The sequence below is a fragment of the Lynx rufus genome, unplaced genomic scaffold (assembly GCF_022079265.1).
Source record: "Lynx rufus isolate CCGP_SWC_20201006 ecotype Redwood Valley unplaced genomic scaffold, mLynRuf1.p SCAF_15, whole genome shotgun sequence".
NCBI lineage: Eukaryota > Metazoa > Chordata > Mammalia > Carnivora > Felidae > Lynx > Lynx rufus.
Window position 1 is genome coordinate 6,628,335 of NW_025814829.1, and position 12,857 is coordinate 6,641,191.

At 38.2% G+C, this 12,857-nt stretch overlaps 1 protein-coding gene across 1 annotated transcript in view; it reads left to right on the forward strand.

The window, feature by feature from the left end:
• The window catches only part of EPRS1 (glutamyl-prolyl-tRNA synthetase 1), a 72,886-nt gene that overhangs the window by 23,670 nt on the left and 36,359 nt on the right, over positions 1 to 12,857 (forward strand). The window contains exons 13-16 of the mRNA XM_047076555.1: positions 4,899 to 5,009; positions 7,036 to 7,172; positions 7,924 to 8,131; positions 8,713 to 8,825. Coding sequence (XP_046932511.1) covers positions 4,899 to 5,009; positions 7,036 to 7,172; positions 7,924 to 8,131; positions 8,713 to 8,825 — 569 coding nt within the window. The remainder of the gene's footprint in view (positions 1 to 4,898; positions 5,010 to 7,035; positions 7,173 to 7,923; positions 8,132 to 8,712; positions 8,826 to 12,857) is intronic.

Genomic DNA, 12,857 nt, shown 5'->3' on the forward strand with positions numbered 1-12,857 from the left:
TTAGTGGCAAAGGGAAGATTGGGCTAACTGCATTCTCCTGTTCCCTTGTGTACTGAGAGGACAGAGTTTTAAAGTTGTATGTTTCATTGAGTTGTATTGAAGGTTCACTGTGTCTTAACTGAATCTAGCTTTTATTTTTTTAACTATTTCTTAAAGTCAAGGAATACTGCATATGGACATTATTAATTACTAATTGGAAGCAGATGCTTAGACACTATAATAAGGCAAATCATTAAAATGCCATGTTTTAAACTATAGTCTCTGTGATTGTGTTCTGTAATTTTTTTTTTCTTATTGCTGCTTGATTGTGCTGATGCCTTGCCTCAAGAAATACTTGCTTGTCTCGCATGTGTCTTGAATTTGTTTTATTTAGTCTTGTGTGTTTTTTGATACATAACGGAACTAATTGGTTCTTTCTGTTGCTGCAGTTACTAATAATAAGTACAAGTAGAATTTATAGGTAAAGTTAATTTGGAGTACTTTTCATTAATAAACCAAATTTTACAGGTTTTCAGTTCTAATAAAATCATATATGTGCACTTAGTTCAATTGTATGAGCTATATATTTCATTATGGTTAGAGAGTTCTGTAGGATCTGTTAAAGTGAATAGCAGATTTTCCTGTCTTCTGTTCTTACATTTTCTCCCTCTAGAGAAATCACTTTCAGCTCTTTTGGGTAATTCTTTTGGTATTTTTCTTGCCTGTATCTCTAAATAAGATGTGTGTTCGTACTTGATTTTTTTTTTTTTTTAATTTCAGGCATCCTTATTTGACTTCCTACAGTGGAAAGCAGGGATGTGGGTCTCTTTTTCTTATATCTTGTTGGCTTTCTTGTAGCTGATTGTTTTGTTTTCCCCCTCATTTGTTTAGTTTTCTAATTCTGTCTGCAGCTTTCTGCAAGTTATCTAAATTTCCTAACAAGATGTTCTTATGCCTCAGTATACTTTCAGTTTCATTGTGGAGACATCTCTTCCAGAGCCTTCTGTGCTACTCCCTTCTGATCTAGATTAGGGCCCGTTAGCTTCTGAAGCATAGCAAGCAGTCTTCTGAGGTCAGTCATCATCGTCCCGGAATCCCCTTTGTGTTTGTTCTGTGATGGATCCTCTGGTTCTTGGATCTCCCTTCTCTTTTTATTACTCTCTTGCTTTGCTGTACTCCGTCCTTTGGTAGCTCCCTGAGAAGGGGGCAAGGGATGAAGATTTTTGAGACCTTGTATATGGCCTTTTTTTTTTTAATTATTATTTTTTTAATGTTTGTTTATTCTTGAGAGAGAGAGAGAGAGTGCAAGTGAGGGAGGGGCAGAGAGAGAGGGAGAAAGAGTATCTGAAGCAGGCTCTGTGTTCTTAGCCCCGGTGCAGGGCTTGAACCCATGAACTGTGAGATCATCAGCGGAGCTGAAGTTGGATGCTTAACCCACTGAACCATCCAGGCGCCTGACTTTTTTTTCCACTTAAAAAATTTCATGATTATGTGCTGTGCTGGGGATCTGTTTTCATCCCTATCCATCAGAAGAACATGTGGCTTCTAGTTTGGAAACTCATTCCTTCAGTTCTGGGAAATTTTCTTGAATGCTTTATTTTTTCTCTACTATGTTTTCTTCTCTTTGGAACTCTTCTTGAGCAGATGTTGGGCCTCCTGGACTGGTCCTCTAATTTTATTTTCTCTCTTTTGCCTTTGCTTTCCGCTAGATCTGCTTGACTCTGTCTTCCTACCTTTCTGTTGAGGTTTTCGTTTATGTATCATATTTCTAAGATTCCTTTTTTATTCTCTGCTTCTTGTTCTGTTCCTGCTTAGAATGCTAACATCACTAGGAGTATTTTTCTCATGACATCTCTTTCCTGCAGATTGTTTCTTTAGGCTTATTCTTTCCTGTTAAAGGCATATCAGAGGCATCTCTGATGTCTGGTTACTCTTGGTCATCTGCACGTGTAACATGGAGGACTAAGGGAGCAGTTAGAAGCCCTGAAGGGAAGAGTTGGACCTTCAGCTGAGACTCACTGTAGGATGACCTGGCTGAGTCAGTTAGTTGGACAGCCTCTGTGTCAGTAACTTTATATCTCACTTCTTGGATTAGGCAGGTTTTCCAGAGGATTTCTTTTCCTTTTTGTTTCTACTGCTGGCCTTCCTGACATCTTCCCACATGTCCTTCACTTTGCCATTCTCTCTGACCCTTGCGGTACAGATCTCTTGTTTAGGGCTCATGTCACATTCAGCCTGATCACTGCTTTGTTTTTTTGTGGCTTGTTCTTTTTTTCCAAGTTCTGCAAATAAAATGTAAGTGAAGCATCAGTGAACTAAATTTAATGCTCTGGCATTGTGAAGCAGTTATTAAGGACAAAGAAAATGTCATTCTTTGGACACTCTCCCACTCTTAGTAACTTAGCATTTCTGTTAAAGCATCTCTTGCTAAAAGACAAGTGGATTAACTCTGGATTAGCTGGAACTCTTTAAATACATTCTCCTTTGGGGAAAGAGCTTTATTTACAGAGTGTGGTATATATAGTAAAGAGAAGAGAGGAGAAATGGATGAAGGAGACAGTGACATGTGGGGTGGTAATAATCTTAGTATCCCTCTGCAACTACTATAATCTGTATTTTCTTAGCCTGACTTTTCATCTCAGAAGGAAACTAATACAGAATAACTAAATAGAATCCATTTCCATTAAATGATCTACCTTATTACTGATAGACATTTCACCAGCTCCTCTCTAACTTCCTTCTTGGTTTTACACGTTAAGGTTTGAAGTCTTCAGTCAAAGCAGAAGAGTCACAAGCTTTATTAAGGTGTTCATTTCAGAATAGTATTTACTTCCATCAAATTTTATCTAGTGCTTTAATTTTAAAATCTGTGTTAGTATTTCAGTGGTATGATAATATAACAGTTTTTTCCCCAAATCTCATCTTTACCCTCATGTGCTCCTAGCTAGAAAATTCATGTAAAGACTTCCCTCTTCAACCCGAAACAAGCAGAGTCTTCCTTGAAATGAACAACTTTCAAGTAAACCCCAGTCAGTGAAAGGGTGTCCTGGTTGAAGTGTGTCGAGGGTTCTGGAGTCCTCTTCTGCCCAGTCCGAGGCCTGTCCTTCCCCCACTCGGTGGTGTCTGCTAGAGCAACTCCTTGAAATTCCTGGGACCCTTTAGAGTAATTTGATCCAGAAAGTTTTAGAATTACAAACCTTTAGATAAATAAAACTATAATTTTAGAGCTGTAAAAGACTTAAATCTTTTAATCCAAGATTTCCCAAACTTGTCTGATCCTGACCATCTATGGAATGCTGATTAAAAATAGATTTCTAGAGGTGCCTGGGTGGCTCAGTCGGTCGAGTGTCTGACTCTTGACTTCGGCTCAGGTCACGGTCTCACGGCTTGTGAATTCGAGCCCCGTGTCAGGCTCTGTGCTGATGGTGCAGAGCCTGCTTGGGATGTCCCTCCCCTGCTCATCCTCTCTCTCAAAATAAATAAACTTAAAAAATATGTAGATTCCTAGACTTTACTTCAGACCATTACCTTGATAATCTTTTAGTGTCGAGTGGCCCAAGTACAGTGCCGGCCAGTGCCCTGAGTGAGCGTCTCAGGTAGTCAGCTATGGGAGGCCGTCTTCTACTCCTTTCATCAGTTGAGGAAACTGACTTGTCAGGTTGGCTTGTCTGGTTGTAACTTTAAAGAAATTTCATCTGTCTTCCTGGCTTAAATACTGAACTGAGTAGTCACTAATTAAATCTTGGATCATTCTAGCCCAGTTGTAGCTGAATGAAGAAATCCCAAACAGTAAGAATGACCTGTAAGCTAACTCAGGGAAGCAAAGAATGAAATAATTGAGAGGCTGGTGTTGATCTACTACCGACATGGAATATAAGCCATTAGGAGTAGCAGACAAGGGGAAGCTTTTCTAGTAGCTTTTCTAGTTTCTTTGAGGGACTCTCTAAGGATGTTTCGAGTCACTCATAATTTTCAGAAGCCGAAAAATAGTCTCAAAACAAACAAACAAAAACCAACCCAACAGTGGCAACGACAAAGTTAATACAAAACAAACCGAACAGCCAAGTTTAATTAGCCATACCACTATTTCCTGCATCCTTCTACTTAGCTGTTTGACTCTACACATGCCTCTATCTACATTTTCTTCCATATGCTTTATTTAGTGTCTAAACACTGCTGTTATATGTGGTCATCATGGATCATTTTAGATTTTGAACAGTGAAGTGAAGAAAAGACATCAGACCTAGAAGGGCAGGCTACTCACGTTTTGGAGGTGGAGTTAGTTTAGAGCCTCGGGAGCACGACCATTTGTTCAGTTAGCCCGCAAATGCTTGTTCATTACCTGTGTGTGCCAGGCCCTTGCTGAGTACTGGGAACACAGCGTTCCCTGTATATATGGCTTGCAGACCAGTAGAAATGTCTTGTTTATACTAAGATTTATAGAATTGCCTTATTATAGTGACCTAATGCTATTTTGCTTTTGATGGTGTTGTGTTGCCAAACGCTAAAAACGGTACTAAAACACATATATCTATATTCTTTCAAAATGGACTTTTCCAACAATACAAAATTACGTAACACATTTACCTGTAGGATTGATACATAACCCCACAGGATAATTTTTCCTCACCTTCTTATACTAGAGTAAAACATGACTTTCAAAAGAAGTATTTTGCTTTAACTAATTGGTTTCTTTTTTACCTGTTAGTAGTTAATTCTTGGAAAGGAACTCTAAATTTCATGATTGTTTTTTTTCTTTCTTTCTACTTGACAGTTAAATATTAGAAGACTTAGCAGGTAAACCAAAAAATTAGTAAATGCAGTAACAAAGAAAGCCAGTTAGTATTCCTGTGCTATTATTTATTTATGAAGTTTTTAAAATGTCTGAATGTTTTAAAACGAGGGTGCATTTGTTGCAGGTTATTGACCCGGTGGCTCCGCGATATGTTGCATTACTGAAGAAAGAAGTGATTCCGGTGAATGTCCCTGAGGCTCAGGAGGAGATGAAGGAAGTAGCCAAACACCCAAAGGTCACCTTCACTTCCACCAATGTTATTCTCAGAAGGAGCAGGATTAAAGAGGGGACAATGTGGCTTAGTGGTAATAGTGTGGTTTGGGGATCATTTTCTATTCAACCTTATTTGTTAGGGGTTGATACTAATTGAAGTCAATATTTTTGTGGGTTTCCTGCTGAAGAAAATTTTTCTAGTAATAATCCACAACACCTCTCAGAGAACTACCCTCTGTGCCTCTTTTTCTTATTCTGTAGAGATAGTATGGAAGTATATAAATAAGATTTATCTTTCTGGAGTCATTTTGAAAGATGAGGTATTACAATTCATGCTCTTATCTTTATAGGGAAGATGAGGTGCATTCGCTGTTAACGAGGTTATTCATCATTACCTTTCTTTGTCCTGAAGCCAAACATTAGACCTAGTAATATTAATCACATTTTTTTTTTAAAGTAGTCTCTACATCCAGTGACTCCACACCCACCAAGGGGCTTCAACTCATGACCCTGAGATGAAGAGTCACATGCTTTACCAACTGAGTCAGCCAAGCGCCCTTTGAATCACGATTTTAGTCCAGGATCTATCACAGTATCGTTTACTCTGTTGTAGAAAGTATCAGCAAAGAGAGAATATAAATCTTAAATGTAGATAGTGGGGAATTCCTCTTAAGTTAAAGCATGGTTGTTGTCTTAGATAGTTATGACTGCTTGGTTGACAGTCATGAAGCAAAAATAGGTCCATGTATTCCAGCTTTGGGGGTTGTCTATAAATACCTTCATTGTGTGATGGAGATTCATACACCGATTCACTACCCTCATAGCCTTACTCATAATTACGTTACATTCACAGACTAACTCACGTATAACAATATGCATCACGAAGAGCTATGGATTTTCTAAGATGCAGCCTTAATATGATTGCCTTTCTATGACATTGGCTATTTTTGACTTTAAAGATTTGAGTTATTTTAAGGAGATTCCTGATAAGATGTGGAAAGTGTGTGTGTCTGTTATTGATTTGGCTTTGCCTTTATCTTACATCTGATTGGTTCAGCCCGGTGAGTGGTAGTATCTGATATATCACCTACTACTGTTAGCTTAATTGTGAAGCTAACTGAATGTTTTGAAATTTGAATGGTGAGGATAAAACTTTTTAAGGGTGCTGCTGCTTTTAAAATGATGGTTAAATGTATTCAGATAGCTTAGTTAATAGAGTAAGTGATAAAGGAAAGTAATAAGTTAGGAACTAATTGATTTGGAAATACACTTTAAATGATGACTGGATTACTCAGTTTGATATGTGGAATTTTCATTATTATTACCCTCACAAAGTGTTATAGATTTAGCCTGTTAGCATCCTGTTCTGAGCCCAGCAGAATATAGCTTGATACAATATACTAATTTTTCTCAGATATATTGGTACTTTCATTGAACAGTTATTAAACACATGCTGTGTAAGATTTATTTCAAAGGATCTTCTTATACTTTTTTCTCTTGAAGTGAAACAACTGAAAGTTAACACAGCATTCTTTTTATTCCTTAGGTCTTTTTTCTTTTTTACATAACACATTCTCTGACAAAGCAGAAAATTTATCTGTATGCAAATATAATACTTGTTAAAATTTGTTTTTTAAAATATGAAAGGTCCACAGTTTCCTGCTGTGGGGACATCTGTTGTCCTGTAATACTCTGTAGTCACTGATCAGGACTGACTTTATTTTCTCCTTTGCTGAAAAAGCTTTAGTGACATTCTGAGGATAGCAAAGCAGATTCTGTTTGGAGGGACACCAAGGACAAATAATATGGGCTTAGCTCTGAAAAACAAAGAATTTTAGGCTGGAACTAAGTTTAGAGGGACAGGTCACTTCCTCTGACTCCCCTTAGCATTATTGGTCAGATGGCTTACTCATTGTCATAGAGCTGGGATTCGGACTAGCATAGGTAATACATTTGGTTAAAGAATAAAATGAATGAATATATAAATCTGCATGCTGGGTTCAATAAGTTGTTTCAATCAACACTCTTTTTTTTTTTTTTTTAATCAGAATCCTGATGTTGGCTTAAAGCCAGTGTGGTACAGTCCTAAAGTTTTCATTGAAGGTGCTGATGCAGAGACATTATCAGAGGGTGAGATGGTTACCTTCATAAATTGGGGCAACATCAACATTATTAAAATAAACAAGTAAGAACTTTTCATCTATTTTCAAATAAATGTGAAAGGAAATTCTTAAGTTTCTTCATTATTAAAAATTACCTAATTTAGACTCATTCATTTTCCCAACTGGTTAACTTGCTCAGGTGTAGAAACTGCCAATTCTGGACACATAACAAACTTCTTTTACATATGTGTTCCAATTAATTAATTGGATATTGGGATATGTTTTGCTTGTGATGTTGAAAATTACTACATCTGAATATAAAAAAGAGTTCTAATGCTTACAGGGTCCCTTTTTGTCATTAATTCTCATTATACAGTTTGCCTGCGGGAGGGACCCTTTGGACAGAATTTGTATATGTAACATAATCTTTATCCTAAAATCTGCTTTAAAATTATTTTGTGATGAGTATGCTACTGTCCAGTTATTATAGTGTGCTACACTTGTCAGTTCTTAAGATTATGTAAATGGAACATAGCATGCTAGTAAAATTAGTTTATGTGAACTCAGAAATCTTAATTGTCCAGTCATTGCATATGATTTCAAGTAATTGTTACATGTTTTAAAATTCTTTACATTTTTTTAATACTTGGTGCTGGTGACCTTAAAATTTGTAAATATATTCTTGTTTTTCATCAAATATTAGACATTCAAATACATGTTTGACACTCTTCCAAAGAAAATTTCTAGCCATTTATTACAGATCACAGAACAAAATAATGCATTCATGGCAATTATGGTTTGTTTTCTCTAAACACTTTTCAATCTTACATCTAGAAATGCAGATGGAAAAATTGTGTCTCTTGATGCAAAATTGAATTTGGAGAACAAAGACTATAAGAAAACCACTAAGATCACTTGGCTTGCAGAGACCACGCAAGCTCTTCCCGTCCCGGCAGTCTGTGTCACTTATGAGCACTTGATCACAAAGCCCGTGCTAGGAAAAGATGAAGACTTTAAGCAGTATGTCAACAAGAACAGTAAGGTAGACCCCTGAAAAAAATCGTATTTCTTTTTTTCCCTGTCATATAAGCTTTTTTTTTTTTTTAAGAATTTTTAAAAATTACTTTTAAGTACTTGGTTTTCAAACAAAATGGAGAAAAGGTCTGTAAAATTTTATTAAAATGAAAAGATGTAAAAGGGTGATGTTTCCATTTTACGGAAGATAGAAGCTGCAGCACACTGAAGGTGAGTAAGTTGCCTGAGGACAGGCAGAGCCCTTGTGCCTAAGTGCTGAGGGCTGCCATGAGTTTCAGCCAGGTCTGAGTGTGCTTTTTGCACTGTGGCTCCTACCTATGGTGGGAAACTTCCTTATATATCTTCAGGGACACCAATCAAGTTAGTTGAGAGGTTTTCTGAAATTCGTCAATTTATAGATTTTGACTTTTGGAAATACAATAAATGTAATTGTTTAATTCTTCACTGTTTCACGGTGTCTGCTTAAGTAGTAAAGCTTTTAACATATTTGTTGAAAATAGCCTCTGGAAAAACAGCTTGTACTGTAGAGTTCTTTTGAGTGCTCTGATTTCTGAGAAGGTGTATTTTCATCTTCTGTCCTCTTTACAGCATGAGGAACTAATGCTGGGGGATCCCTGCCTGAAGGATTTGAAAAAAGGAGACATTATACAACTCCAGAGAAGAGGGTTCTTTATTTGTGATCAACCATATGAACCTGTTAGGTAAGTAAATGTAGTTAAGCGTTTATTTATTTTTTAATTTTTAATTAAAAAATTTTTTTATAAATTTTTTTATTTTAGAGCATGTGAGCAGGAAAAAGGGGTAGAGGCAGAGAGAAAGAGAATCTTAAGCAGGCTACCTGCTCAGCATGGAGCCCAATGGTGGGCTCAATCCCACAACCCTGGGATCATGACCTGAGCCAAAATCAAGAGTCAGATGCTCAACTGACTGAGCTACGTAGGCATGCCTGTATTTGAGCGTTTAAATGAAAATGCTTAAAGTTCTTACAGTAAATAATATTTTAAAAATCAAGTTTCTACTTAAGTACCATCCCTGATAATTCTCTATTCGGTCCTATTTGTTTTTTTTTATATTTAGTATTTCAGGCTTTATAGTAATAAGGGGTAACTTTGAAACAGTAATTACTAATAACAAATTTATAACAAATTATTCATTTCTAAAATTAAACCATTTTATAATTCATCTTCATGGAGTCCAAGTATAAACAAAAAAGTTTCATCATATCTTACCTTTTGGGTGAAAATTATCACTCTTACCTCTTTTTTCATAGTGTATTTTCTTTTTTTAAATTTTTTAAAAAAATATTTATTTTGAGAGAAAAAGTATGAACTGAGGAAGGGGCAGAGAGAGAGGAGAGAGAAAGAGGCCCAAGCAGGCTCTGTGCTGTTAGAGTGAATCCCCATCCAGGCTTGAACTCACAAAACATGAGATCATGACCTGAGCTGAAATCAAGAGTCAGATGCTTAACCGACTGAGCCACCCAGGTGCCCCTGTGTTTCTCTTTATTTTATTTTTTTATTAAAAAAATTTTTTTTTGATGTTTGTTTATTTTTGAGAGAGACACAGAGCGCAAGTGGGGGAAGGGCAGAGAGAGAGAGACACAGAATCTGAAGCAGGCTCCAGGCTCTGAGCAGTGAGCACAGAAGTATGATGCTCAACCCACTGAGCCACCCAGGTGCCCCTCCCTGTGTTGCTTTTTAAACTGTGAACTAATGGGATTATTAGGAAAACTTTTAGTTTCTAAATTTTTGTCCGTGTTCCTTTTGGTTTTCTTTTTGGTCTCTGCTGTTTTTTCATTGTCATCTCTTGCGTGATCAGACCTTTCTCTTGAGCGCTACACTTGGGAATCTGATGCCTTTTAGACATCCTTGAATAGACATGTCAAACTCCATATCTTCAAAATCCCGAGATCCTTAGTACCATCTCTGCTCTGCTCCTTCATCCCCTCACTCCAGTTGGTAAACTCTAGTGCTTGCACTGCCAGTCTAGGCTAGGCTATCTCTGTGTGGCCCCTGCTCTGCTGTGTTAGCCCCTCCGCTCCTGCCCGCCCCTCCCGGGCATTTCTTCTTGATTACCAAAACAGCTTCTAAAGTAGCGTCCCTGCCTCCAGTTCTGTCCATTTCTTTTTTTTTTTTTAATTTTTTTTTTTTTCAACGTTTATTTATTTTTGGGACAGAGAGAGACAGAGCATGAACGGGGGAGGGGCAGAGAGAGAGGGAGACACAGAATCGGAAACAGGCTCCAGGCTCTGAGCCATCAGCCCAGAGCCTGACGCGGGGCTCGAACTCACGGACCGCGAGATCGTGACCTGGCTGAAGTCGGACGCTCAACCGACTGCGCCACCCAGGCGCCCCCCCCCTTTTTTTTTTTTTTTTTTTTCAGTTCTGTCCATTTCTAATCCACTTTTCACATGGGGCCAACTCTAAAAATTTCAAAATAACAATTTTATCACATTTCCCCCCTGCTTAAAAACTCTTCTCGATTTCAGGGTAAAATCTAAACTTCTTAGTGTGACTTGTAGGATTTTTTTATGTTGTGGCCTCTCCACCCCCCCTGAGCCATATCTTTTGTAATTACCCTGTCACGTATCCATTCTGTTCAAGATACTGGATAGCTTGGAGCTTTCCAAAGGCATCAGATGCTTTTGAGCCTCCTGTCCTGCCTTTTGCTGGAATGGCCCTGCTTTTTCTTCATCTGGGTAACCTTTCAGATGTTACTTCTCCCAGAGCTCTGGTCTGGATAGGCACCCAACCTATGTATCTCCATAGTATCTAGCACTTTTTCTCTTTAGAGTGTTTATCACACGCTATTGAATCTGTCTTGTTTCCACTACTGGAATTCATTCATCAGGGACAGATACTTTTTTTTTTTTTCCTTAATGCCACATTGCGTTCAGTCATATAACATCATACATGTAAACAGTGTGGTACAGTGCCTGATACCTACTAACCCTTGTCATACATTTAGTGATGATGGTGGTAGTGGTGTGGGTGGCGATGGTACCACAATTAGAGTAATGCCCCGAACAGAGTAGGTTCTTAACTTAGTCTAAAAAAAATTGCCAAGTTTAAACAAATGTGCCGGATCAGTTGGATGGTCACATGCAAAAGAGTGAAGTTGGACCTCACTCCATCTACAAAAATTAAGTATGAATCAAAGAACTAAATATCAGAGCTAAAACTATAAACCACTTAGGAGAAACATTAAGTGTAAGTCTTTGTACCTTAGCATTGCTTTCTTAAACAAAGCACAAGCAACCGAAGAAAATATACATAAATTGGACTACATCAAATTAAAAAATTTTGTGCTTCGAAGGATACCACCAAGGAACTGAAAAAACCCACAGAATGGGAGAAAAATGTTTACACGTGTATCTGATAAGGGACTTGTGTACAGAATAAATGAAGAATTCTTACAACTCATAAAAACAGATTAAAAATGGGCAAAGGATTTGATTTTTTTTTTTTTTCAACGTTTATTTATTTTTGGGACAGAGAGAGACAGAGCATGAACGGGGGAGGGGCAGAGAGAGGGAGACACAGAATCGGAAACAGGCTCCAGGCTCCGAGCCATCAGCCCAGAGCCCAACGCGGGGCTCGAACTCACGGACCGCGAGATCGTGACCTGGCTGAAGTCGGATGCTCAACCGACTGCGCCACCCAGGCGCCCCAAAAATGGGCAAAGGATTTGAATAGATATTTCTCCAAAGTGGATATACAAATGGTCAGTCAGCATACAAAAAGATGCTCAGTATCATTAGTCATTAGGTAAATGCAAATCAATACCATAAGGAGGCGTCACTCCACACCCACTGGGATGACTATAGTCAAAAAGACCGACAATAACAAGTGGTGGAGGATGTGGAAAAATTGGAACCCTCATACACTGCTGATAGGATTATGAATTTTTAAAAAAACTTTTTTTTTTTCAACGTTTTATTTATTTTTGGGACAGAGAGAGACAGAGCATGAACGGGGAGGGGCAGAGAGAGAGGGAGACACAGAATCGGAAACAGGCTCCAGGCTCTGAGCCATCAGCCCAGAGCCCGACGCGGGGCTCGAACTCCCGGACCGCGAGATCGTGACCTGGCTGAAGTCGGACGCCCAACCGACTGCGCCACCCAGGCACCCCAGGATTATGAATTTTAAGATGATCTGGTCACTTTGGAAACTGTGGCAATTCCTCAAAAAGTTAAACATAGAGTTAGCATTTGAGCCAGCAATTTCCTCCTGCCTGTGTACTCCAGAAAAATAACGTGTTCATAAAAAAACTTTGACAGGAACGCTCAGAGTAGCCTCATTTGTAATAGCTAAAAGTTACAAATAACCCAGATGTTCCTCAGCTGATGAATGGATAAACAAAATGTGGTATGTTCGTACAAGGGAGCATTATTCAGTCCTAAACAATAATGAGGTACCCTTCATGCAGTAGCGTGCACGAACCTTTAAACATACGCTAAGTGAAAGAAGCTGGTCACAGCCGACCATGTATCGTGTGACTCCATTTAAACAAAATACCAGAATAGACAAATCCATAGAAACAAATTAGTCGCTGCCAGATGCTAGAGGCATGGGGGACCAGGAAGTGGTAGATAAAGGGCACAGGATTTCTTTTTGGGGTGATGTAGATGTTTTAAAGTTAGAGGGTGGTGATGTTGCACAGTTTCATATAATCATTGAATTGTGTACTTTTGAAGGTTGATTTATAATAATATCTCAATAAGACTATTTAAA